The following is a 27998-nucleotide window of genomic DNA, read 5'->3' as shown; positions in this document are numbered from 1 at the left end:
AGAAATATTTCGTTTTTAAAAAATTTTATTCAATTTCATTTTAAGCAATCATGAATATGAACAATTGAACATGTCACTTTTTCTTTTTGTCTTTTTAATCTTATTTTTTTCTTTTGTGGTGAAACACGGAAATTTTATCCAAGAATATTTTTACATTTATTTAATCCACTACATGATCTTTGATTACAATCTTATATGCATGTGTATGTTAGGTTGGCATGAAAAAAAAATACAAACCGTTCTTCTAAGATTCGTTATTATTATGGGTCCTAAAAGTTGTTATAATGTATAAGTTGTTATAAAAAGTTGTTACAGTACATAGTTATGGGTCCAAAAAGTTGTTATAGTACATAAAAAAAAACATTAGTGCCAATTTGTTTTGGTAGTTTATGTTTAGGGTTCCCAGGAAATGATTGGCGCATATACTTTAACAATGTACTCTACCATCAAGAGAAGATTTTCAGATGGCGGCTACAAAGACATATAAAGTCTTAGTATTCTGTTTGTCCGTGTTATTCATCTGGCATGATGTATTATTCCAGGTTCTGCATGACTGATATGTTTCAGATCATCTTCAGATAACTGTGAAGCACCATTTCATACCAAAAAGCACAATCTCAAAAGGTACTTCTGATCGTTGCTGATAGATAGCAACATGCCATCTGCAACTGGTGCTGCCAAAACCTTTAATGCTTTGAACTCCGTTTGGCAGCCAATTTTTAATTGTTTACAAGATAATTTTTTTTCAAAATACATGATTCGTCTTATTATTTTATTCAGTTTTCATTAAGTAAATTACATCTTTTTTTATTTTCTTTTAATAACATCATTACTTAGACTCACATAAGGAATCTTGTCTTCGGAAATTATATTTACATTGGCAGTTGATAAGATTAAAATTACATTTACAAGGAAAATATAATTCTTGTTAAGGACTTTCATTTTCATTAATTTTTGTTTTCAGTCTGTTTTATCGTTATCAACATTGAACATTGATAGGGGGAGGGTATTATTATTGTTGTTGCTGTTAATAATAATAATAATAATAATAATAATAATAATAATAACGATGCATACTGTAAGAAATATACATATACATAATTATATAATATACATGCATGTAAAAATATAAAACTAAAGGTTTGGCCTCCAAAGTAAAAATTTTACAGCCAAACTTCATATTATTGCTAATGACACCTGTTAACAGCTTTCTCGATGCATAACAAGAAAAAAAACTTTTAACTTCACCCTATAGTACATGTATATATTCATACAATAACATTCAAATTTTTAGTTTTGTGTTGAACATATTTCATTATATTGAACAATTATCATTTAGATTTTGCGAATGATGATTCGGGTATTTCATATTAAAGTTTGTATATTTGCAAATGCTTTTACAGCAAAATAAAAAAATGCTGAAAATGTCTGAACGTCTTTTCCTTTTTACATATTTTTTGGTAAAGTATAAAGCCACAAACTTCGAGTGACTAAGGTGTCATCAATTATTTTACAGCTTTTTGGAGTAGGAAATAGTTCTCTGCCCACGGTGGGTGAGTCGAATCAGAGGATTCGGTTGTTTCGATTTACAGTATACAAATCATTTTGGGATTATTTTATTCTGAAGCTAAAATAAATTCAAAGGAAATTTTGGTACTCAGCACTTTTGCCACTATGCTAAAATAATAACGTTATTTTGAAAGCCATTCTAAACATGGGGAGGGTGTTTTGTAACTATTTTCCTCAAAATAACAACATAGATATTCCACCTGGTCCAAGTATAATAAATAAAATACATGTAAAATATCGAATAATATATATATATATTTTCGACCCTTATCTCATATATATATATATATATGAGAGAATAAGGGTGGAAAATGAATGTTACCTAGCATTTTCTCTACTCTTCTGATGAGAAGCATTAGGCTTCGAAATACCTTGGTATATAAAAAAAGTCCCTTTTTATCCACCAACTAAATGTATGTATACCCTTATTAATTAAATAAATAATACTATATATAAAAAAAGAAAACACGGTACTTATGTATTTTTGGTACCGTGTTGAAATAATAATGTAAAAAATATAATAAACTTATAACTTAAAATATTGCAGCTTTAGGAATTAATTATATAATGTCATAAATTGAATTAAAAAAAATTTTTTTAATGCTGCAATATTTAAAGTTATAATATTTTGTCCTTTTCTTTTCCACTTTTAACAACTAGTCCTTTACTTTTCCATGTTTAAGCTTAACCATATTAGTTTTCATGCTCGCATCTTTCTATTGTTATCCATAATTTTTCCAGTAAAATAACTTGTTTTTTGTTTAATTTCAGTCTTACTTTTTGGCTTCCATAAACACAACATACACATATGTACTAACAATGTATGGCATTTGTCTGCTTTCAGTAAAATCTCTCCAATTATCTCCCTTTCATTCTGTTTCACTTGTTACTTCTCTTTTCGTGCAAGCGGGGAATTGGTAGCAACAGTAGTCGCTGAAGCAACATGCTTGCTATGGAAAGCAGTCAAAGAAAATGTCGCTCACCTCACATTTTATTACGATTTTGAACACTAATAAATTCATCATAATTTTGTTTTACTGAACGCAAATTGAAAAACTTTTTTCACAATATAGCTGAGAAGGTGATCAATAAACTTATAATTGTTTGAAATTTGGTTGAAAAATGAGTGAGCGGTGAAGCAGTTCTAAATGAGTAAAACTGCCACTTAACCATATATTCAAACACGGTATATATAAAAGGAATAAGTTTTTTATAAAGTACATTTAAAGTAAGATCCAATGATGGAAAAATACTCATCTCGTGATTAGACAAGGGTTTCAAAAGTAAGGCTTATTTTTTTTACTCAAAAACTAAAACGTTGAAGAGCTTTGAAGACGGAAGTATTTTAGAACGCAGCTCATATTTAAATATTTTCTTAAAACTTTTCTCATAAGACCAGGTTCCCGTACGATAATGATGATCATTTCTTTTAGGAACGATATCGTTTTATTCATTCTTGGTTATGTGCGTCATTAACATTTACTACAAGAAAATGGAGAATAACAATCGAAACAAAGTGCACTTAAAGCGAAACCCAAAGGAAAAGGATAGACAATACCCTCCTCCCCCAATGTACATTCCTCTCTTCCTTTGTAAATATTCCACTGTAAATTTAACCCAGACTACAATTGAATAAAGGGTCAGCAAGTTCATTTTAGATTTTGATCTGTCTGAAAACGATATGTCACAAGCTTACCAAATTATGTTTTTATATTTTTAATTTCAATTCATTTAGTTTGAAGCAGGGTTTCTGAACAGGGTCCATACTGCCTACTAGGAGAGTTTTAAGAGACTTCAGGTGGGCGATGGCCAAATTTATAGTATAGAAGGTCCCTGGGATCCTTTAAGGGCGGTAATTTCAAGACTTAATTGAAGTAAGCATTCCTGACTGGGTAATAAATCCATTTATGTGTAAAGTAGAAAAACAAAAAAGTTCATTTGCAAGAAATTATCATTGTGTGATGACAAAATAAAAAAAAAACAATGTATGAATGATAGTTTAAATGTCTATTACGGACACTTACAACAAGCGAATGATAATTTTATGAAAAGATTTCAAGACTAGTAATTTATTTCAAGTAAGCATTCCTGATTGGGGAATATAAATTCATTTATGTGTAAAGTAGAAAAACAAAAAAGTTTATTTGCAAGAAATTATCATTGCGTGATAACAAAGTGAAAATAAAAAGGATTGAATGTACAGATGATAGTTTAAATGTCTATTATGGGCACTTATAACAAGTGAATGATAATTTTAAGAAAAGATATCAAGACATGATTGAAGTGAGCGTTTCTGACTGGGGAAAAAATCTATTTATGTGTAAATGAGAAAAACAAAAAGTTTATTTGCAAGAAATTATCATTGAATTACAATGTTATGAAAAAGTGAAAATAATCATTGAAAAACAAGGTATGAATGAAATGTGGTTGCTAAGTTTCCATTATTGTGGAATGAAGCGAAGCTATTTTTTTTATTGCCTTCCCATCATCATATTTCATGGAGAAAGGATTTAGCACCATAAACAATATTCTGACCAAAAATAGAAACCGAATGGATATGGTGAAACATGGTGATCAAAGACTTTTTCTATCACATATGGAACCAAACATCCCAAAGCTTGTTGATCATCAACAATCTACACATTGATCGGTGATTTCTATGATTATTATTGATTTTTATTTTATTGATTATTGTATTAGCAATTGACCCACTTGATTTATAGTTGTTAGTTCTACCCATGCGATCAGCATTTCTATGATTATTAGTCTGATTTTTATTTTATTGATTATGGTATTAGCAATGCTATGATTTATTAATTGACCTACTTGATTCATAGTTGTTACTGTTCTTCCCATTCGATTAACAATGTAGAATTTTGTTGAATAAACTATATATGAATATTCTATTTTTTTTTTTTACTTTATGTACTACCACTACCACCACTACTACTATTATTATGTAAGGATGCATGTGGAGGGGTGGTAGAAGGTATCTGAGTGTTCTAGGGGTACGTTTGCCAAAAAAAGGTTCGGAAACACTGGTTTAAGGGAATCAACTAGACCCCTTTTAGAGCAGGCATTTTATTTCTCTATGATCGATATTTGTATCAGAGGCGTCATTTATGGATGTTGTGCTTTTTAGGGCTGATGTATAACTGATGTTTCTGGTACATATTCCCAGGACTTGCTGCCACACTCTTTTATAGATCTTTACTTCCACAGTAAAGCCTCCTATTTTTTTTAAACTCAAAAACTAAAACGTTGAAGAGTTACGAAGACAGGACTATTAAAATGAGCAACCGCTTATACTTCAGAATTTATTTTTCTATATAGTAACCACCATTCTCAATGCACTTTTGCCAGCCTCTTTTGATGCCTCTGTTGTAAAAGTCCAGAGCATAATTTGTCACTCACATCGCTGTCACTACTCTGAAATCAACAAACCCTTCTCCTAACTGCTGAAATTAACTGCATCGGCTTTGAAGATGTTTAACAGGTGCCAATGAATATTGATCAGTTCAAATTTTTCTGCATGGAATAATTCAATGACGCATGTCCATGACAGGCATTGCTTTCTTAGAGTCTCACACCATCAATATCTGCAACATAGAGATAGAGAGGAAACTATTAAGTCATGGATGCATAAGTTCAGTTATTATAACAATGCACTTTGCAATCCCCTCTGATCTAGTCAGGCAAAATAAAACACATAGAATGCCCCTCTTATTTGAGGTCTTTATATTTGGTTATCTGTGTCATAAACATTTACTACATGAAAATGCAGTCTAAACAAAAAAATGAGACTTTCATCTCAATTCTTTTTTTTTCAATTTTTTTATCATTTTCTGTGGATGGGGCATTCTAATGGATGGTCAGCATTCACTCACTGTTCCAGGCACTCTAAGAAACCTTTTTTATAGTCTAACCAACCTTCTTTAAAGATTGATGCTGTGATTTTTAGAGCAACTAGCCTTACTTCTATACATTTTTGTTATTTTTAAACCTTTTTCCATCAGACTAGTTTCCCATACGACAAGGATGTTTATTTCTTTCAGTTGTTTTTAAGTCATTTTTGAGGTTCTGATATTTGGTTAGACTTCCCTGTGAACATATCAATCACACATACCACGAGCTTGTTTTTATATTTTTCTGGTTTCATTTTGCTGCATAAGACCCTGGTAATTTTGTTATTTTCTCTCTTTCAAATCTGTTTAAGCCTTGTTAGGTACTAGCGTTGCTACTTTCTCTCTCCACTCCCATATCACTATGTCACGCTTAATAGCCGTTTTCTAAGTATGTAGCTTTAGAAATTGGCTGTTTTTTTCTGGTACACGTTCCCAGGATTGCTGTTAAAGGATAGATGCTCTCCCTTTTAGAGTTGATATCCTTATTTCCATAGTTTAGCCAGCCAGAGATTGCATCTAAGTATTTTCTTAAACCTTTTTCATTAGACCAATTTCCTCTTCTACAGGAACCATGTTGTCGTTAAGTCCTTCTTAAGGTCTCGTGTATTCTTGTTTCATTATTTGGTTATTGTTTCACCTGTGTGTATTTTGTTATTTGCTCCCTTGTTTACTCTGTTGAAGCTAGCATCATTAGGTACATAGACTTCAACCATGGTTGCTACTTTCCTCCTCTTGTCCCACATCACCATCTCAGGTATATTAACTGTATTCTAGCTGTAGAAATGATAGTCATAGGGGATGATGCATAACTTATTTCCAACTGTTTTTTCTGGTATATGTTCACAGGACTTGCTATTAAATTCATTAACAGATAGTTGCTATCCTTGTTTCCATTCAGAGATCGTCTCTAAGTATTTTCTTAAACTTGTGTTTCATTAGATCTATTTCTCCTTCCACAAGGATGTTTACTTCTTTCAGAGACCATGTTGTTGTTAAGTCATTCTTGAGGTCCCATATATTGACATTTCATTATTTGATTATTGTTTCACTTAGGTACGTTGACTTCAACTATGGTTGATACTTTCTCTCGTCCCATATTATGTCAAGTTTAATAGCTGTTTTCAAGATGTTTTTATGTTTTTTTTTTTTTGGTATATGTTCCAAGGATGTTGCTAAACTCATTGCCAAGCTTATTCCTATACAGTTTGGTTGTTAAGAGATCATATCGGAGTATATTCTTAAAATTTTTTCAGTAGAACAAATTTCCCCTTCCAAAAGGATGCTTATTTCTTTCAGCGGACATGTTGTTAAATCATTCTTGAGCTTCCGTATATTCAGATGTTCATTATTTGGTTAAAGTTTAACCTGTGCATATTTTCTACCAGTCATAGTGGATTAAGTATAACTTATTCCCAGCTGTTTTTTTTTTTTTGGTATATGTTTCCACGAATGCTGCTAAACTTGTTAAAGGATAGATGATGTCCCTTTTAGAGCTGCTCTACATATTTCCATCAAGGCATCCTTGTTGTTAAGTCATTCTTAATATTCTGTATATTCACATTTCAGTATTTGGTTATCATTTCACAGTATGCATGTTGTTATTTTCTCCTGCATTAGGCACAAACTATGGTTGCTACTTCCTCTCTTTTCTCCCATATCACTATGTCAATAATAACTGTTTCCCAGTCATAGTGTTTTTTTCTGGTATATGTCCCCATGACTTGCTGCTACACTCTGTACAGGATAGAATCTGTCCCTTTTAGAGCTTCCATACTTATTTTCATATAGTTTGATCATCCAGGGATCATCGCTAAGTATTTTCTTAAACCTTTTTCATTGGACCAATTTCTCCTTCCAGAGAGACCATGTTCTCGTTAAGTCATTCTTCGGGTCCCGTATGTTCCCATTTCATTATTCGGTTATCGTTTCACCTGTGTGTATATTCATGTGTGTCAATAACGTCGCTCGACATGCGAATGCAGTGTCACAGTCTAAACAAAAATGGGGCTTCCCTCTGTCTTTATTTCCAATATGGCTACGCATATGTACCTTGAGGTTGGACTTCCCAGTGAACACAGCGTCACACACGCTGCAAACCTGTTTCTCTATGGCATGTGACCGCATATGAACTGTAAAGTTAGATTTCCGTGCAAATGTTGAGCTGCACATGTCACATGTGAAAGGCTTGCTTTCAGCATCTTCCGTGTGTATCTTATCCACGTGGTCTTTTAACTTGTGTTTAAATGAAAATTCGGACGGACAAACTTTTGGTTTCTCTTCAGTATGCAAGCGAATGTGTTTTTTGAACGTCACACTTTTGGAAAATGCCACACCGCACACATTACAAGAATATGTCTCATCACCAATGTGGATGTTTGTGTGTCTTTTTAACTTATAAGCTGTTGGAAAGGATGAACCACACATTTTGCAAGGAAATGGTCTGTCATTTGTGTGGATTTTCATGTGTCGCGTCAGTCTGTATTTGTTCGCAAACGATGATTCACACTTTTTACAAGGATAAGGTTTTTCGTTTTTTTGTTTCATTTTATATTTGAAGCTTGCAGAAATCAAGAGAGCCCTTTCCTGCTAAACATTCGCCTGTGATTTCAGACACCCAACCAAGAGATCTAAGAGTCTAAGTGTCCCTGTAAGTGCTATGACTTGTATTTTTCTCCTTTTAGTATTTTATTTATTAGTATTTCATTTTATTTTAATTTGAAGAGATTGAGAATCTTCCTAATATCGGTGATTCCCAAAGATTTTTGTTTCGGGTTTATCCGGTCCAAATTCTAAGAAATCAAGAGAGCCGTTTCCTGCCAAACAGTCATCTGTTATTTCAGAGACCAAACAGATCTAAGATTGTAATGGTCCGTGTAATAATGCTATAATTTGTAGTTTTTTCCTTTTTATTTCAGTTTATTTGAAAAGATTGAAAATTTTTCTAAAATTAGTGATCCACAAAGTTTTTTTATTTCGGGTTCATTCAGTCAAAATTTTCAGAAATCAATCGTACAGTAATAAGAAGTGCCTTTTGCTTGTTTCTACACTATATTACTTGTTAGTTGTTTAGTTCACTTAGTTCTTATAGATCAAGAACCACTTCTTGAGGATGAAACTGGAATACTTTTACATTTAAGAATCATTACTTTTCAAATCTTAAAGAAAAAAAATTTCTGTTTTATTCATCTAGTCTAGTGGAGTAACACCACTTACATGAAACAGGTTTTTCACTTTTTGCTTCATCAAAGTTCATAGAAAACAAAGGGGTACACGTCCTGGATTCGAACACTGGATCTTTATTTGAATATTCCAATACAGCTCTCTATCTTTCGACTGTCTCTGCAAATTGATAAGAGATGTTTGTTAGTAAAATCTACAAATAAAATATTAAATGAAAATGAGGAAATCATGAGAAAATGAAAACTATGGTTTTCTCATCTCAGTATACAAATATGTATTTGTTAAGAAAGAAACTCATATAAATAGCTATTTAGGTATTTTATAAGTATGGACAGAAGTCTATATTTAGATATGCAATACATAATTAAAAATTAAAATTAAAAATCGGTTCCATAAGGAAGAACAAACAAATCAATAAATTGTACGATCGTTTCGGAAACAATGATTTTATTGAGATAGACAATAAGTCTTGGACAATAATTTTATCATATATTTTTTTAAACAAATTTTCGTGTCTTTAAAAAACCCACCCAATATTTTTGTTGATGAGGAGACTTTGTTTCAAAAAATTATGATTTTTAATTTTTGATTATAAATTATCTATATGCAATACATATATATTCAGTGACTTTTTGGACACTCAGTATATAAGCTTTAACGATGATACGACTTTTAGAAGACGACCCATTAAAAGATACATCTGTCTTACCTAAAAATGCTAGTTTTATTTTTGGTGTCTTTAAAAAAACACCCAATATTTTTGCGGATGAGAAGACTGTTTCAAAAAACTATATGATAAAATTATTGTCCAAGACTCATTGTCTATCTCAATAAAAACATTGTTTCCGAAACGATCATAGAATTTATTGATTTGTTTGTTCTTCCTCATGAAACCGATTTTTAATTATAAATTATCTATATGGAATACATATATATATATATATATATATATATATATAATACTTGTTTATTGTTATATAAACATGCTCACATCCCGCTGCTACAAATAGCCACTTGTTTCAATCAAACAACAGATATCATCAGGCAGCGACTTGACTATTCAAAAGTTCAATGAATAATCTATAATCTATAGATTATTCATATAATTCTATAATCTATAGATTATTCATTGAACTTTTGAATAGTCAAGTCGCTGCCTGATGATATCTGTTGTTTGATTGAAACAAGTGGCTATTTGTAGCAGCGGGATGTGAGCATGTTTATATAACAATAAACAAGTATTATCAGCTCTTTTTATTGAGCACTATCTAACAACCTCGTTGAATTCATTAGTCCATTACTTTTGAATATAAAAAAAAACGAGTATATATATATATATATATATATATATATATATATACATATATATATATATATACACACAAGATATATCCAATCTACTCATAAATAGAATTTATGCAATGTATACACAATACATCCAAAATATTTATATACACAATGTATATATAATATATCCTAAATATTTCTATATGCAATATATATCCAATATATTTATATATAAAATATATTTATACACTGCATGTCCAATTATTAGCGAGATAACATTTTTTTACCAGTTTCAGAAACTTACCGGTAGTTTCATATCAAAAGCTTTGGAAACGTTGGCAATGCTGAGCTGCGCGTACTGTGAAATTTTCGTACTGTTCCACGCAATGTAAACAACTTGCCATCGTAATTGCTGAATTCATGGTATTTGAGGTGTGTCAAATTATTAACTAGGCAGTTTGTTTCATCAATAGAATGGGTCGTAAAGGTGGTTTGATTTGTTCTGAAAAGCGTACTATTACAGAACAGCTAGCAAAAGGTAAAACTACCATCGAAATATCGAAAATGATAAGAAGGTACCATCAAACTGTGAAGAACTTTGTCAAGGACCCTACGTAAGAGAGCTGATAAAAGTAAATCTAGAATTGTTTCACACCGTTCTCTACTCCAAATTAAATGTAATGTTGTTAAGAACCCTGGCCAGACAAGTCGAGAAGTCTTTGACCAAGCCGGATTGAAGAATGTCTAAAAAAGTACTCGATGTCATCTTCTGAAAGAAGTGGCACAGTCTGTTAAGCCTGTGACAAAGCCGCCATGAAAGCAACATCACAAACAAAACCGATTGATAGAGGACAACATGAAAACAGATTTTTCCAACGTTTTGTTCACGGATGAAGTGCGTGTCACTCTTGATGGCCCAGATGGCTGGAGCAAGAGATAGGTCCTAGATGGACGACATCGTCATCAGCGTTTAAGGTGCCAACAAGGTGGTCGTGGGATAATGATTTTGGCTGGGATTATCGGAGGTACTTTAGTTGGCCCAAGGAGAGTCTTAGAAAGCGTAAAAATGACGTCAAATGCTTACCTAGCTTTTCTGAAGGAGCACTTTGAACCATGGCTGAAGAAGCAAAGGTTGATGTTCAGAAGAACCATTATCATTATGCAGGATAATGCTTCCTCACATGCAGCAAACAAAAGCAAAGAGTATTTGCAACTGGGGTTCTCTGAGCTATGCAAGATGAAGTGGCCTGCGAATTCACCAGATTTGAACCCAATTGAGAACCTTTGGAGTATCATGAAGCGATGTCCATATGCAAGTGGATGCCAATTTAAGAGCAAAGATGAGTTGTGGGATGCTCTCCAAGAGGTATCGCGAGGAATAACTGTTGATGAAAACACAAATTTGACTAATTCTGTCGACCAGCCTCTTTTACAAGTCATTCATAAAAAAGATCGCATATCCCCTACAAATTATGTCAATGTAGAAATTTCTATGCAGTTCTTGTGTTCTAAGCATTTTCCCTAGTTCATTTAATGTTTGAAAATTATTTCAATAAGCAAGTTATGGGTATATTGTTTTTTTTTTCCCCACCTCATTAATAACTCGACATACTGAAATCAACAGATATTCCTGTTTTCTACCATGGTTTCATACTGCTTTAAATACTTTTATTTTCTGATTGGAGTAACTGAATAGTATTGTAAGCACTTCCTCAAGGTTTCATGGATTTTTATTCACTCGTTCCTTAAATATTTAAAAAAATGTAAACTCGTTAATAATTTAATACGCAGTGTATATACAATCCATATACAATATATTTGTAACAGGGAAGGGGATGCCCAGCTTTGCCCGATCGTAAAATACACTTAAATATATTTTTATTTGCCCAAATTTCAGTATATATTATTATAGAGTTGTGATTTCAAAAAAAAAAAAAAAAGTATTTGGGTGCCATCATCGAAACTGAAAGCAAAACTGTAGCATTCAAGGTTGGTGACGTTACCACTGTACCAATGTAACACGCCTACAAACTGACTAAAAATAAACTAAGATGAATGTACAATGTTTTTTAATTTTGGACCATTTTTTACTCCTTATAAACTATTTCAACCGGCTGAGGGCCCTTAAAAAATGGTTCATAAAAATCCAATCATTTGAGGCCCTGCAAATTTTAGTTTTGGAAGAGATAGAGTTTGAAAATATGGAGACAGACAGACAGACAGACAGTGAGCTTTATAAATTAGATTAGCGGGGGGGGGGAGACTGGTTTTACCCGGGCGTAAAATCCGCTTAAATATGATATTTTAATTTGTCCAGATTTCATATATGTTATTTTAGAGTCATGATTTTAAAAGTAAACAAAAGTATTTAGGTGCTATTAGCTAGAATCGAAACCAAAAGCAAAACTGCAGCATTCAAAGCTGGTGATGTTATGACTTTACCAACGTGACACACATATTAACTGATTATGATTGCTTGATGGATTAGTTTTGTGGCATATCGACCTTAGTAGTCATTTAATGCTGGAGTCTTTTTTTTTTGTTAAAGGTTATATGTTTTATGTGTGTATCTGCTTATATAGTTAGATAAGGTACTGTTTTTTTTTTTTGTTAAAGGTTATATGTTTTATGTGTGTATCTGCTTATATAGTTAGATAAGGTACTGTTTTTTTTTTGTTAAAGGTTATATGTTTTATGTGTGTATCTGCTTATATAGTTAGATAAGGTACTGTTTTTTTTTGTTAAAGGTTATATGTTTTATGTGTGTATCTGCTTATATAGTTAGATAAGGTACTGTTTTTTTTTGTTAAAGGTTATATGTTTTATGTGTGTATCTGCTTATATAGTTAGATAAGGTACTGTTTTTTTTTTTTTGTTAAAGGTTATATGTTTTATGTGTGCATCTGCTTATATAGTTAGATAAGGTACTGTTTTTTTTTTTGTTAAAGGTTATATGTTTTATGTGTGTATCTGCTTATATAGTTAGATAAGGTACTGTTTTTTTTTTTTTGTTAAAGGTTATATGTTTTATGTGTGTATCTGCTTATATAGTTAGATAAGGTACTGTTTTTTTTTTAATTTTGTTAAAGGTTATATGTTTTATGTGTGTATCTGCTTATATAGTTAGATAAGGTACTGTTTTTTTTTTGTTAAAGGTTATATGTTTTATGTGTGTATCTGCTTATATAGTTAGATAAGGTACTGTTTTTTTTTTTTTGTTAAAGGTTATATGTTTTATGTGTGTATCTGCTTATATAGTTAGATAAGGTACTGTTTTTTTTTTGTTAAAGGTTATATGTTTTATGTGTGTATCTGCTTATATAGTTAGATAAGGTACTGTTTTTTTTTTTGTTAAAGGTTATATGTTTTATGTGTGTATCTGCTTATATAGTTAGATAAGGTACTGTTTTTTTTTTAATTTTGTTGAGTAACCCTGTTATCTTCAGATATTTGAGGAGGGTAGTTGGGTCTATATGAGTAGAAGTGTCCTTTGCAGTTTTTTTGTTATATAGATTTAGTAGGTTTGTTTTCAGGTCTTCACATCTTGTTAATATAAACTGTATATGGTTACTGGCAGGGTATGAAAAATAGCGTTTCTTTTTAGAGCCCGCAAAAGTGTGTTATAAAGATATGATCTATGTGGAGTCTTGTTGATATAACTTCCTCCTTTCTGGTCATTCTTTTATTTGGTTTCTGTTTATCTATGGTTTCCTTGATTTGATAGTTTGTTTTTAGTACAGGAGCTCCATGACTCTTACCATGCGTTTCTAATATTAATTTTAAATGTATGTATGCAGGTATGTTTGTATCTCTGCCTAAAACTTTTAACAGAGGTGACAGATTTTTATGAGATTGGTATCATTTTGAAGCTCAACCCTTCGGTCCTCAAATACCCAAAAATTGGCTAAAAGCATTAATTCCTTCACTCTCAACTGGGTACTTTTCTACAGGGAGGGGTCGTTTTTTGCTAATATTTTCGAAAATCATCTCTTTTCAATTGACTAGCCTTAATTTAAACTGGTTTGGTGATAAACGCAAAAGCAAAGACGTCACTTTTTTTTCACATTCTTTTCCTCCTTCACGGTACAAGTCCGAGCCTGCCTGCCTACTACCAAATTTTTTTAGTTCAACACGCACCTTCAAACACCCGGGCAACGCCAGGCACCCAGGCTAGTTTCTAATAAGAAGTGATGTACCTCCAGAGGCTCTGAATCCAGTATCATGTATATGGCTATATTGATTATAGTTTTTTTAACTTTATGTTGTCATCTGATTTCATAAAGGTTTCTTGGAGACAGACTATTACTGGGAGTAGTTTTTTGAGTAGAATGGGGAGTTCATTTAGGTTTGCCTTTAAACCATGACAATTCCACTGAATTATATTGTCTGATTATTATTACTCTGCATATTTTTGGTGCTTTTTATTATCTTTCTTGCCTCTGGAAAGGTCTTGTAGGTGTTTGTGAAAGTTCATCCACTTCCATTTGTTGTATTGTTTTAGGTTTTTGGTCTGGTACTTCATTTGGTGTTATTTCTGGTTTGGATCTAGATTGGGAGCATTGATGAAATTTTTCAATCTCCAGGCTTTTAAGTTTGTTTTTATTTGGGCTTCTTGATTTTCTGTTTTGAATATATTTCTTGGCTTTTGGTTTCGATTAGTTTGAATTTGTTTTTATTCTCAACCAGCATCATTTCTGTTTTCTGTTTGTTATGCTGAATTTTCTGAAGAGGTTTTGTTTTAGTGGGTGAAAGATGCTTGGGTTTGGTAGTGGTATTGGGTAATTTTTCATCTGCTGTTGTTTTGTTTGATTTGTAGTATTTTCAGTCTCATCATTCTGGGATTGGCGATTTTCCTTTAGGTCCCATTTAGTTAATCTAGATAAATGTTCCTTTAATGTTTTTACTAGCAATCTTAATTCTTTCATCAATTCAATCAGATTGTTTTGTGTCATTTCTTGTCTTGAAATATAGTTATTTGTCATTTTAGTTATATTTGCATTTGTTGGTGAATCTGATGTTCTCTCAACTAATCTTCTTGCTTCTGGATATGATCGATTTTTGGTGTGTTTGTAGTTATTTGTTTTTCCTTTCTTCCAAACTTCACATTCTTTTGAGTCAGTTGCATGTTTTTGTTTACAGTTTGCACATTTTAATTGCATTTCACAGTTAATGTGTTCTCCCATTTAGCCACAGTTTCTACATCTCGGTCATCTGGTGCAGCTGTCTTTGTAATGGCCAAATTTATTATAGTTGTGACATTGCAAAGGGTTTGGTACATAAACTTCTACTTTTTCTATTAAATACCCGATTTTTATTTCAGTAGGAGGTTTGAAGTTTAGAATGTAGATGTTTGTTGGAATCATTTGGTTATTTTTTTTATTGTTATTCTTTGGACGTCTATGACACCTTGTTATTTTAAGTTACTTTTAATTTCATCTGGCAAATAAAGTGAGAGTTCTGAGCTTTTATCACAGCCTTTGAAGAGTTCAAGGTGGTGTTAAGATAAGGTTTTATTTTAAGGTTGTGCATGTTGCTTTGCTCTAAGAGTGCAGTTGCTAAGAGTTTATTGGATACTTTTATAAGGAGTGTATTGTTCCTTAATGTTTTGATTGATGTAGCTTTTGTTACAGATCTAATATATTTTTCTATGGTGAATGGGGATAATTTAGTGATTGGAGTGTTGCTCTCTATTGACTCAAAAACAATGAATCTTGGAAATATTTTATCGTTGGTTTTGTTGTTTGGTTCTGATTCTGTGTCCGTATGAGTATTTTGTGCTGGAATCGATGTGGGGTCTTTTTTTTTTGTTGGATGCAATTAATAATTTTTCTGCTTCATCTTCCTTACTCCCTACCTGCTTTGGTGCCCATCAGTGGGGGATGTTAGGGAGAGGAAACCTTTTTGCACTATTTTCCCATGGATAAAAGCAAGGTATACTCTCACTACTAAGGACTGTTAGCATTTCAGGTTTTATTTCCTTGACCATTTTTTTAATAAAAACTTCAGAGTAGTCCCTCCATGTTGCAGCTTTTCCATACTAGTAGATTGACCCTTGCCACTGCCTTATGATACTTATGCTCTATCTTTTGTTTGTGATTAAAACTCAGACAATTTTCGAAGGTGTCTGATGGTTTATTTTGTCTAAAGTAGGTTGGTTTTATGTAAGTATTAAGGCTTGGGGTGACTGGCAGATTGGTCAGATCAGGCCTCTCCGACGGCTTGTCTAGCCAAGTAAGAGCCGAAGTAACATGTTGCTATGGACCCACATCTAGGACAGCTCAATTACCAGGATCATGTTCGAAAGCATTATGGGCAGCAACCTCTGGCTAACTGGTTGCCCATTGAGGGACTTTTACCCTCTGCAGAAGTGCAGTTGGCTTATTCTGGCGCACTATAAACAGGGCAAGAGAAAAAAAATATATACTTCAAGTTGTTTACACATTTCTATATTTATTCTTAGGTTCTGGTTTACGGATTTTGTAAAATAGGTGTGGATAAACGCATAGATTTTTAATGAATTTTGTTGTTTTGATTCCTGGTCCAATAGCATATGATTTAGCTCTGCAAGGTAGAGGGTTCATAATATTTTTGAATGGTGTGTTTTAAATTAAGAAGCCAGTGGAAAAGTGAGGGTGGAGAAAGAAAAGAGGGAGGGGGAGGGCAGGGCCATAGATTTTTTTTTAACTTTGCAGAACACGATTTAATTGTGCAAGTAGTTAAAGGAAAAGACAAAAACAAAAGGTGTTAATGTACATTTGAGTCACGCAATCATCTTCTGACAGCCTGATCTGGTTGCACCAGTATCAACTGATTAAAAATTAAAAATAAACCAAGATGAATTTACAAAATGTATAACATTTTTTAAACTTTGATTCATAATTGAATTTTTTACGGATCATTCTTTTATGGTCTTTATCTTGTTAAAACTAAAGACCATAAAAGAATGATCCATAAAAAATCCAATCATTTGAGGCCACTAGCGCCAATCTGCAACTTTCAGTTTCAGAGGATAGAGTTTGAAAATATGGAGAAACACAGAACTTTAGGCTTTTATATATTAAATTAATACAATATATTTATATGCACAATCTTTATAGAAATATTAATATGTACAAACTATATACAAACATTTAAACAATCTATATACAAGTATTTATATGTACAATCTTTATAGAAATATTTATACAATCTATACAGAAATATTTATACAATCTATATAGAAATATTTATACATACAATTGATATACAAATATTTATACGTACCATTGATATACAAATATTTATATGTACCATCGATATACAAATATTTATACATACAACTGACATAAAAATTTATACGTACAATCTAAAATATTTATACATACAATCTATATAAAATAGTTATACATAAAAATCTATATAAAAATATTTATACATACAATCTATGCACAGATATTTATACGTACAATCTATATACAGATATTTATACGTACAATCTATGCACAGATATTCATACGTACGATCTATATACAGATATTCATACGTGCAATCTATATACAGATATTCATACGTACAATCTATATACAGATATTCATACGTACAATCTATATACAGATATTCATACGTACAATCTATATACAAATATTCATACGTACAATCTATATACAAATATTCATACGTACAATCTATATACAAATATTCATACGTACAATCTATATACAAATATTCATACGTACAATCTATATAAAAAATATTTATACGTACAATCTATATACAGATATTTATACGTACAATCTATATACATATATTTATATGTACAATCTATATATAGATATTTATATGTACAATTTATAGATATTTATATGTACAATTTATATAGATATTTATACGTACAATCTATATGCAGATATTTATGCATACAATCTATATACAGATATATATACGTACAATCTATATACAGATATTTATACGTACAATCTATATACAGATATTTATACATACAATCTATAACCAAATATTCATACGTACAATCTATATACAAATATTTATGCATACAATTTATATACAGATATTTATATGTACATTCTATATATATATATTTATACGTACAATTTATATACAGATATTTATATGTACAATCTATATACAGATATACGTACAATCTATATACAGATATTTATATGTACAATCTATATACAGATATTTAAAGGTACAATCTATATACAGATATTTAAAGGTACAATCTATATACAGATATTTAAAGGTACAATCTATATACAGATATTTATATGTACAATCTATATACAGATATTTATACATACAATCTATATACAAATATTTATACATACAATCTATATACAAATATTTATCCATACAATATATACACAGATATACGTACAAACTATATACAGATATGTATAAATACAAACTATATACAAATACACAAATATTTATATGTACAAACAATATACAGATATTTATATGTACAAACTATATACAGATATGTATATGTACAAACTATATACAGATATGTATATGTACAAACTATATACAGATATGTATATGTACAAACTATATACAGATATGTATATGTACAAACTATATACAAGTATTTATATATACAAACTATATTCAAATATTTATATGTACAAACTATATACAAATATTTATATGTACAAACTATATACAAATATTTATATGTACAAACTATATACAAATATTTATATGTACAAACTATATACAAATATTTATATGTACAAACTATATACAAATATTTATATGTACAAACTATATTCAAATATTTATATGTACAAACTATATTCAAATATTTATATGTACAAACTATAATCAAATATTTACATGTACAAACTATAATCAAATATTTACATGTACAAACTATACAATATATTTTGGGGCAAACACTTGATCTCTGCATGAGATGCACAGAGGTTTGAGTATTCCATTAAAGTTTTCCTTTACATCTCAAACACGGAGTTAGTAAAGACATTGAGAACAATTTTTCCTTTCCTCAACTGACCATTTCAATATGTTATCTATAATATAAATCTCACCTGTCTGTTTGAATGTAGGTATATATGTATATCTGCCTAAAATTTTCGACAGAGGCAACAGATTTTCATGAGATCAGTATCGTTTTAAACCTCGACCCCTCGGACGAAAAATATTGAAAAATTGGCCAAAAACATTAATTCCTTCACCTTCAACTGGGTACTTTTCTACAAGGAGGGGTCACTTTTTTTCACCAATATTTTTGAAAGTCATTCCCTCTGTTTGATTAACTAGCCTTAATTTAAACCTTTGCTACTTCTGGTTTGGTGATGGATGCAACAGCAAAGACATCAAGTTTTTTTTTCATGTTCTTTTCCTCCTTTGATGTATGGATTTGAGCCTGCCTGCCTACTACCACTTTTTTTTTTTTTGCTCAAGACACACCTCCAAACACCCGGGCAATTCTGGGCACCCAGGCTAGTTGTATATATTTCTTCTGGTCTCTTGTGCTTACCAGATTCTAGGACAAAAATTCATCTAGTCTGGTGGGGTATCCAGCCTCATGCTATTACATGAGGTAGCAACATTTGGAGACGGTGCACCATTCCAGTATGGGTGAGACATACTGAAATCTTATTTGGGCTACAAATACAATGTTAGGTTGAATATTTGGCCAGGGTTTATTTAAAGAGGGTTTTCTTAAGTTAATTCTCACAAGTGTCTTATTATTTTTATTGGTGAAAAAGTTACCGTTTTATCAATTGCGTAAATTTGCTTTATTTGTTAATTTCATCTTTTGGACATTTATTTTCTACTAGCCGGGGTACCTGGCATTGCCCGGGTGTGTGGAAAAATAAAGTTTTGGAGAGGGATGTAGGCTTGCACCCGAATCCTTGAGGCAAAAGCAAAAAATAAAGCATGATGATTTACCTCGATGCTACGAAGGTAGGGGAATGAGAACAGATGAAGTGAATCGACAGAAATTGCAGAAATTTAATGCAGTCAAAATGAAATCCGCAAAATTTCACTTTTGCCGCGAGGCATTTTTTTTTTGCTTTGTTTCCCCAACTTTGGCTGTGTGGTAGTTTCTTTGGTTTTGTTTCCTGAAGATGTTCGGGGAAAAAAAAAAACAGCTCCCCATAAAAAGAGAGTGTCGAAATGAATATCAATTGTCTGATATAAGGGGTTTCCCCCGCATTGATCAAACCTTATTGCTTTCTGGATGTCTTGCAAATCCGCTTTCACAGTTTCACTTTTTTATACGGAAAAGCCAAAGAAACACACGTAGACCCAAAAATATCGCAAAAATAGTGTGTAAAAGTCGCCCAAATTAAAGATACACATGATCTCACTTCATAAATTGGAGATATTACAATCTACGTAGCATATAAAAAGTTCTAAGAAACAGTGACTCCCGTCTGAGTGCCCCCCCCAAAAAAAAGCCTTTGCTGGACATACAAAAAATACACACACACACACACACATGCACTAACACACATTTTGCCTTTTATATATATACTAGCCCGGGTGTTTGGAGGTGTGTGTGGTTTTGGGTAAATCAAAACACCCGTGTGTTTGTGTTGGAGGGGGGGGTAAAATAAAAAAAGAATTTTGGTAGGTAAGTATGAAAGATCAAACCCGAACACTTGAGGCAAAGTTGATAATTAAAGTGTGAAAAAAAACATGCGACGTTAACCACTGGGCCACCACAAAACACTAACGGAAACACATTTGAATTTATTTAACTATTTAGAATTAGCAGGTGCCCGTTTTTAATTACTTAGTGAGGTCAACTTTGACTGCGAGGTAGTATTTTATTTACTGCCGGAATGCTTTTTTATTTTTTTTTGTTTCCCCAAGATGCTGGGGGGAAACCAGATCCTAATAAAAAGGGGATTGTCCAAATTGAATAGCTATTGTCTGATATAAGGAAAAACTCCACATTGATCAAATCTGATTGCATTTGGACATTTCCAGCATATCGCTTTTATTATACGAAAAAGCCTAATCCACATGCGGCGAGCGAAAAATGTTGAATCTTTTTTAAGTTGAGCAAATTAAATAGACAGGCGACCTCCACTGTTAACTCATAGATATTATGATTTAGATGTAATATAAAAAGTTTTAAGCAGTTGTAAGATGACTGATCGCTTCTCGGAAAAAAACCTTTTACAGACATACACAAAAAGCAAGCAAACATACATACATACATACATACATACATTTTCGCTTTTATATTTATAGATATATAGATTGACTTCACTAGGACAATCTTTTTATTTTGTAATATTTATGAAATGCTTTTATATGGTTCCACTAAATGAAGAGTTACATATGCACAATTACAATGGTGCCATGCAATATAAAAAATATTATGAATTATTTTTGGTACTTATGCAGAGAAGGTACCATGCTGAAATAACGCTATTATTTAGAAACCGATTCTTAACACGGGGGAAGGGAGGGTTTTTTATGACTATTCTGTATTTTAATTAGTTAATAAAAAATGATGGTAACTATGCACTTATGTTACCATACTGCAATAATACCGTTATTATTTAGAAAGCCATTCTTAATATGAGAGGGTGAGGGCGTTTTGTAACTATGTACTTTCACCTAACAATTTAATAAACAAAAGATACTGTAAAATTGAATTTAACTTGAAAATACTACTTTTTTTTTTAAATATGACGGTGCCTTTCTACATAAGCACACTTGGTTCTGTGTTATAATGGCAAAATTCAAGAACTGATTGGTATTTCAAGTAAAGCCAATTATATCAACTGAATTGTTTTCTTTTTTTTATTCATGTTCACCCCTTACAAAGCATATTTCCACTTGGATGTAAGGGGCTACTATTTGGGACCATGTCTAGGAAAGATTAACACGATGTTTGTTTATGTTACATTTAAACTTCGGCATATCAATACAGCCAGGGAAGCAGGCAGCCGGAAGGGAATTCCAAACTCCAGCTGTTTGAGGAAAGAAACTATTAGAATGGGAAGCTTTCTGGTATTTAAGGACAACAACAGTGAAGGGCTGAGATCTTATTGCTAAGCAGGTTTGCTGGGGATATGTACATTGAGGGGGTACAAGTGAAACGAGTTCATCAGAACACATTCCATTCCAGAACACATTCCATTAAAATATTTGTAAAACAGGTACAGTGATGCAGCATTGCAGAGATGATACAGGGGTTGGATCTTAGTTGATAAAATGGGACAACTTTGTTTTGGACTTTATCTAAGAGGATGCACCATCCCAGATGTGACATGGGCGAATGGTGGCCTTGTAAAGGTACAGCATACTCTCAGGCATGAGTAGTTTTCTATAGAGGGAACCCACTTTTTTGCAGCAGTCTTTGCAATGTCCTCTATGTATTTTTTCCAGTTTATATTGCCCGCAAATATAAGGCCAAGGAGTTCATATTGCCCGCAAATGTTAGGCCAAGGAGTTTGAAGGTAGAATTCTTAGGTAGGGTGCTATTTGTCATGGAATGGATATAGGGGGTTGGAGAGGTGTCTTGTAATTATTAAAGGAGAGCAGTTTAGTTTTACTAGCATTAAATGTTGCCATTCATTTGCGGCCCCATTCCACTATAGTCTGGAAGTCATTTTCTAACAATTCTGCCATTGTCTTAGATTTATGTATATTAAGTGTTGAGACATTATGTTGAACACAGATGGTGGTGAAGACACAGTGTAGTACGATCCTGAGTGTAATTGCCAGTAACAAAGATGGCGGTGTAGAATCAGTGCAGTTCAGATCAGATCCTGAGTGTAATTGTCAGTAACAAAGATGGCGGCGAACTGCTTGAATCCAAAATTTGACAATTTTTATAGTAACTTTAGAAGCTTTTCATTTGTTGTTCACCATGACTTGTGGTTATAAAAATGATCATCGAAATCATTGGTATCATACCCCCCATCAGGGGTCAAAAATATTTCACAATGTACATCTGTTCTTCCCTCATGCATATTATAGAGCATTGTATCATCAGCAAATAGTTATGTCGAATTTAGTAATATATTCAAAAGTTATGAAAAATGATAAGGTAGAACATTAAGTCCTAATGAAAATAGTTTTGAAAATACTTTCATATGATTCCACTATGCAAATGAATAGATATTTGTACTCCCATAGTCAGTGGAAGGCAAAATTTAATGCATCTAAAACCAAGCTCCTATTTTTACATCATCAACGCTCTGATCCCCATCTGGCATCAATTGAAATGGATGGCTCTCGTCTAGGGGAGGCTCCATGTTTTGACAAGCATCTGGGATTGACCTTTACTCCTGACCTGAAATGGAACACATATATCAAATCTGTTGCCAAGGTCGCTGGAAAAATGGTGGGATCCTTCTATCACTCTAGAAGATATCTCACTGCTGATGCAATTCTCTATCTATATAAAAGCCAAGTACGTCCAAGGATGGAGTACTGCTGCCACATCTTGGCAGGAGCTGCTAAAAACAGCCTATCCTGCATTGACAGAGTACAAAATAGAATTCGTGGCTTAGTGGGGGATGCTCTTTTCTCTTCCCTGCAATCTCTCTTCCACAGAAGAGACGTTGCGAGCCTGTCTTTGTTTTATCGTTATTTCCATGGCAAGTGCTCGTCTGAGCTCCAATCTCTGGTCCCCTCTCACCAATTTTTTATGAAAAACACCTGTCTAGCTGAAACCATTGTCAATAATTTTCCCCACTCTTTATCTGTCTCTAAATCAAAACATAGATTCCATGAACAAAGCTTCTTTCTTAGAAGTGCACGCCTGTGTAACTCTCTTCCGTTTGCCTGCTTCCCACCTGACTACAATTTGGATGTCCTCAAGTCCAACATATACAAATTCCTGATAAACCGCCCCCTTAAGTAAGACACTTTATCAAATCTCCATTACTTACGGTTACAACGATATTATCCCATTGATTACTGTACATGCAATAACCCTTATCCCCGAGTGGTTTCCGGGCCTTGATAAGTGGTGACTACCATGTAAAAAAAAAAGCTTGAAAGAAATTGGTAATAGGTATAGTTAAAGGTCAAAGTGTTTGTTAAGAATTTGACGAAAACTCTCATTAATAATCGATAGATCTGTTCATTAATGGTAACAGCTATTCCAGAATTAGAATAAGTGAAATCTGTATTCTGTATGTATTCCATTATTCAGATATTCTGTGAATACAGTCTTGACTAATTTGGGAATAGTCTAAAGCATCCAAATTTAACGTAGTCAATCATAAACAAAAAATGAATTGCAGAAATTTGATTTTGAGTTGTATTGTTATCTTGTTCTTTTGTCAGTAGCATACAATTGTCATAATAAAGTAGCAAATATTTTTAAATTTTTCTAGGCTCTTACCTCAGAATTGAAAACGGTAGTGAGGTAAGTTACAAGATCGATAAGAGGGGAATCCCTTGTAAGGAAAATAGTGTTGTTGGAAAATACAAGGAACGGTGGCTAGAGGTGGTGGATGGATGATGTAGAGTTGTACTTTAGAATGGCTGGAGCAGTGGATGAGGAAAATGTCAGATAGCTGTCCTAACCACAAAAGGCCTGGTTGGGCAATTCATAAATAGACTCCTGTTAAGCAATGAAAATTTAACATGGGCGAAATTGAAGAGGTCCTTAGAAGACTAGTATGGAATTGTCACAAACCTTAACAAACACATAGTTGAATTAGCAAATGTGAAACAGGATAGCTTAGAAGGGATACAGGATTATGTGCAAAGGATAGTTAGACTATGTTGCTTTTAAACCTCCCACAAAAGTAAATTAGACACAAGTTTGTTTTTAATGTGGGGGGGACCAGCTCCCCCAAAAAGAGGGCACTCGGACAGTATCCAAATAAATAGTAATTGTTTTAGTATGAAGGGTTTCCCCTACATTGACCAAGAACCAATTGCAGAACAGATATTACCCGGCCCGAAGGCCAGGCGTTTGCATCTGAATAGTTTTGCTTTATTTATACGAAAAAGACAAACAAACACCGGAGATGACAGCATAGTGGAAATTTTTTTTAATTCGATCAAAAAAAAAAAAAAAAAAAAAAAAAGGAAAGAAAGGATGTCCATTTGCGAATGCAAGATATTACAATCTTGGAAATATGTGAAACCTTCTCACAGAATCTAACCAATGCAAAAATCCTTTCGTGAACATACACAAATGCTAGTGTCCACTTTGCCCTTTATATAATAGATGTGTAATGTAATCTGTAAGCAATTATGAATAGAGGTTGAATAATAATGATACCTGAATAGTATTTCAAATTTAATAGAATTGAACACAACAAAAAATAAACATTTCAGAGTATTCATCAAATAAAAGACTCAGAGAAAAAAGGAAAATAACTGCCTAAATTGTATGTTGCTATTTGAAAATGATTGTTTTGCTGAGTTATATGGGAGTAGATAAATATGAGAGAGTAATAGAGCTTGCTACCTTCCATATGGAAAAACATCCAAGGTGGAATGATAAAATTGAAAAGATGACATGATTCCATTTCTGTTTGATAAAATTTTTTTTCTTTTTGGTTGCAGACCATCTACTAATTGACCAGTTGGGTAGAAATCCCAAGAGCCATAGGAGTCTTCTGTTATGTTTGAAAGTGACACAATGTTCAATGCGCGAGATTGCACCGCTTTACAAATTGTGTTCTCTACTTATCCAAATTATGAGAACAGGACCATTGCCAGCACCCTCAAAATGCAAATCCGAAGTTGGCTTGAAAATCAACACCACAGTGCACCGAAACGTACTGCAAGTGTGGTGATCCTCTGATGTAATTAGGTGGCCGCTGGAAGACCCTCAGCCCCAGCCCACAAGTCCAAAGAGACCCAGACTTGGCATCAGAGGGAGTACCCTTCTCTCACTGACCTCTCTTCCTCCCAGACCTGAAGCCACTGGACTACTTTGTTTGATCATATGTTGAAAACATCACCAACATGACCTCCCACAAAACCAAAGCCAACCTAATCGCTGCTATCTGCCAAGTATTCACAGAGTTATGTATTAGATTTAGATGCTATTTCAAATTTAAGTGTAACGAACTGAGTATCGTCCTATTTTAATGTCCGTCTGTCTGTCTCTATATTTTCAAACTCTATCTCTCCCGAAACTAGAAGTCGAAGAGTGGTACTAGGGGCCTTAAATGATTGGATTTTTATGGAGCCTACTTTTATGGGTCTTTCGCCGGTTAAAATATTTTTTCAGGGGTAAAAATTGAAAAAAAATCGTTATACATTTTGTACATTCACGTTAGTTTTTTTTTAATCAGTTCATATGCGTGTCATGTTGGTACAGTGGTAACGTCACTAGCTTTGAATCCTACAGTTTTTATTTCTGTTTCAATTCTAACTGATGGCACCCAAAAACTTTTTTTTTTTTACTTTGAAAATCATGATTCTAAAATAATATATACAAAATCTGGGCAAATTAAAATATCTTTTAGTGTAATTTATGACCGGACAAAGCCGGGCGCCCCTCCCTAGTATTCTATCTGTATATTGGTCAATTATGTTCGAATTTAAAATAACGTCTTTTAGTTACCATATAAATCTCTGTCTGCTTGTACATCTGTTAAATTTTATGGTTAAAATGCAAGTTACAATGCCATAAAATAGGCTGAATGAACAAGGGAGATAACTCATAATTACTTTCCGTTAATGAACGTGAAAACCAGTGCAATCTATAACGTTTTCATTCATTACTTTCTGTGAAAATATTTATATTTGGTGCTTATTCAGATTGGCACTTATGGTGATGAACAAAAAAACGAAGAAAAAATTTGGTACTTATATACTTATGTTACCATGGTGAAATAATAACATTTTTCGAAAGCCATTCTTAACATAGGAAAGGGAGGGTGTGTAGTAACTATTCTGTAGTTCCACATAAGAATTTAATAAAAAAAAATATTGTGTAAACTTGAATTTAACTTGAAAATACTATTTTGAAAAATAGCATGGTAATATAAGTGCATAAGCACCAAAACGTTTGCCTGTCACGGAATGGAGATAGTATATTTCAAAAATCACAAAACTTGATCAAGTAGTTGTTTTTGTTTTCGAAAAATAAATTTACCGTTTTTTTTTATCGTTAAGTGAAGCCATTTTAATATTGTTCAATTTTTTTAACTTTTATAAAAAATGACTTAAAAAAAATGATTTCATTATTTAAAAATTTTATAATATGAAAAAAATTTTTTTTAATACATGTTATATTAATAAATTATTTTTTTGTTTTTAAATCGTACGCTTCCGCTTCGCTTTAGGGTTGTTGTTGTTTTTTGTTTGTTCCCCCCCCCCGATATTATCCCCACCCCAAGAAAAACATCGGTTTCCTGCCCGTGATTTTACTATCCTCGCCCTTCCTCCCTATCGACACGGGATAAAATTGGATTTTCTTGAATTAAAAAAAAAAACTACTTCAACAAATTACGCGATTTTGGGAATAGTTCCGTGACTGGTGCTGGTGCGTGCATTATACAGACTTTCCCGTATTTTCATTAATTTTACTAGCAGCCATAAGTGCCAATTTGAATAAACATCACATATTTTTTGGAACTGTTAAACATTCATTAACTTTTGTGAAAATGTGTTACTTCGTTGATCAAGGGGGCTAGAATCAGGTTATCACCGTCTTTTTTAGCTTCATCCAAAGCTTCTGCTGATTAAAATCAGTTAATATGCTGGATAGCCATGAAATTTAATATTAATATATTAAAACATTTATGTTCACATCTAATCTCAACATCATGTCATTGGCGATCTACGAAAACAAATATACTGGCATTTCTTATTTCAAAATCGAGTTTCAGAGAACAAAACATGGAACCTTTAGAAAGTTAACAAAACAAAAACGTATTAAAAAAATAACATTTTTTTCTTTAAAATACAATAACATTATACTTACTTTTATCCAATCTTTTTTGTTTGGTCGGCATTAAATAACAACACAATAGAAAGATTTGTAAATGTAGTGTTGTAGCGCGTTAAACAGGTCCGCAGTCAAAATTCAAAATGGTGACCCCAACTTCGCAGACATTTCAAAAAATAAATAAATATATAATA

The 27998-nt window shown here is 32.5% G+C and overlaps 1 protein-coding gene across 2 annotated transcripts; it reads right to left on the bottom strand.

Annotated features, from left to right (window-relative positions):
• Positions 1-12: 12 nt before the first annotated feature.
• Positions 13-27998, bottom strand: LOC145269704 (uncharacterized). Of its 2 annotated transcripts, XM_080125428.1 has the most exons (3): positions 27841-27998; positions 11026-11323; positions 8636-8813 (listed from the first exon to the last, which is right to left on the bottom strand). In XM_080125428.1, exons 1-3 carry the CDS (start codon positions 27869-27871, stop codon positions 8771-8773), a joined length of 372 nt encoding a protein of 123 aa, XP_079981554.1. In that variant the 5' UTR covers positions 27872-27998; the 3' UTR covers positions 8636-8770. The 2 variants fall into 2 exon arrangements, 1 of the variants encoding a protein (XP_079981554.1); XR_013865179.1 differs by lacking the exon at positions 11026-11323 and having other exon boundaries at positions 13-8813.

Source organism: Euprymna scolopes, chromosome 45 (assembly GCF_053919585.1).
Source record: "Euprymna scolopes isolate OS-2025 chromosome 45, ASM5391958v1, whole genome shotgun sequence".
Taxonomy (NCBI): domain Eukaryota; kingdom Metazoa; phylum Mollusca; class Cephalopoda; order Sepiida; family Sepiolidae; genus Euprymna; species Euprymna scolopes.
Note: the sequence above shows the minus strand (reverse complement) of the source record. Positions and strands in the feature narration are given on the sequence as shown.

Coding starts and splice junctions, on each gene's coding strand:
- LOC145269704 (XM_080125428.1), bottom strand. CDS start 27,871: ATGCCGACCAAACAAAAAAGATTGGATAAAA. Junction 11,324..27,840: donor ACAAAAAAGATTGGATAAAA/GTAAGTATAATG, acceptor TTTCATCAACAG/TTATTCCTCGCGATACCTCT. Junction 8,814..11,025: donor TGCTCCTTCAGAAAAGCTAG/GTAAGCATTTGA, acceptor ATCAATTTGCAG/AGACAGTCGAAAGATAGAGA.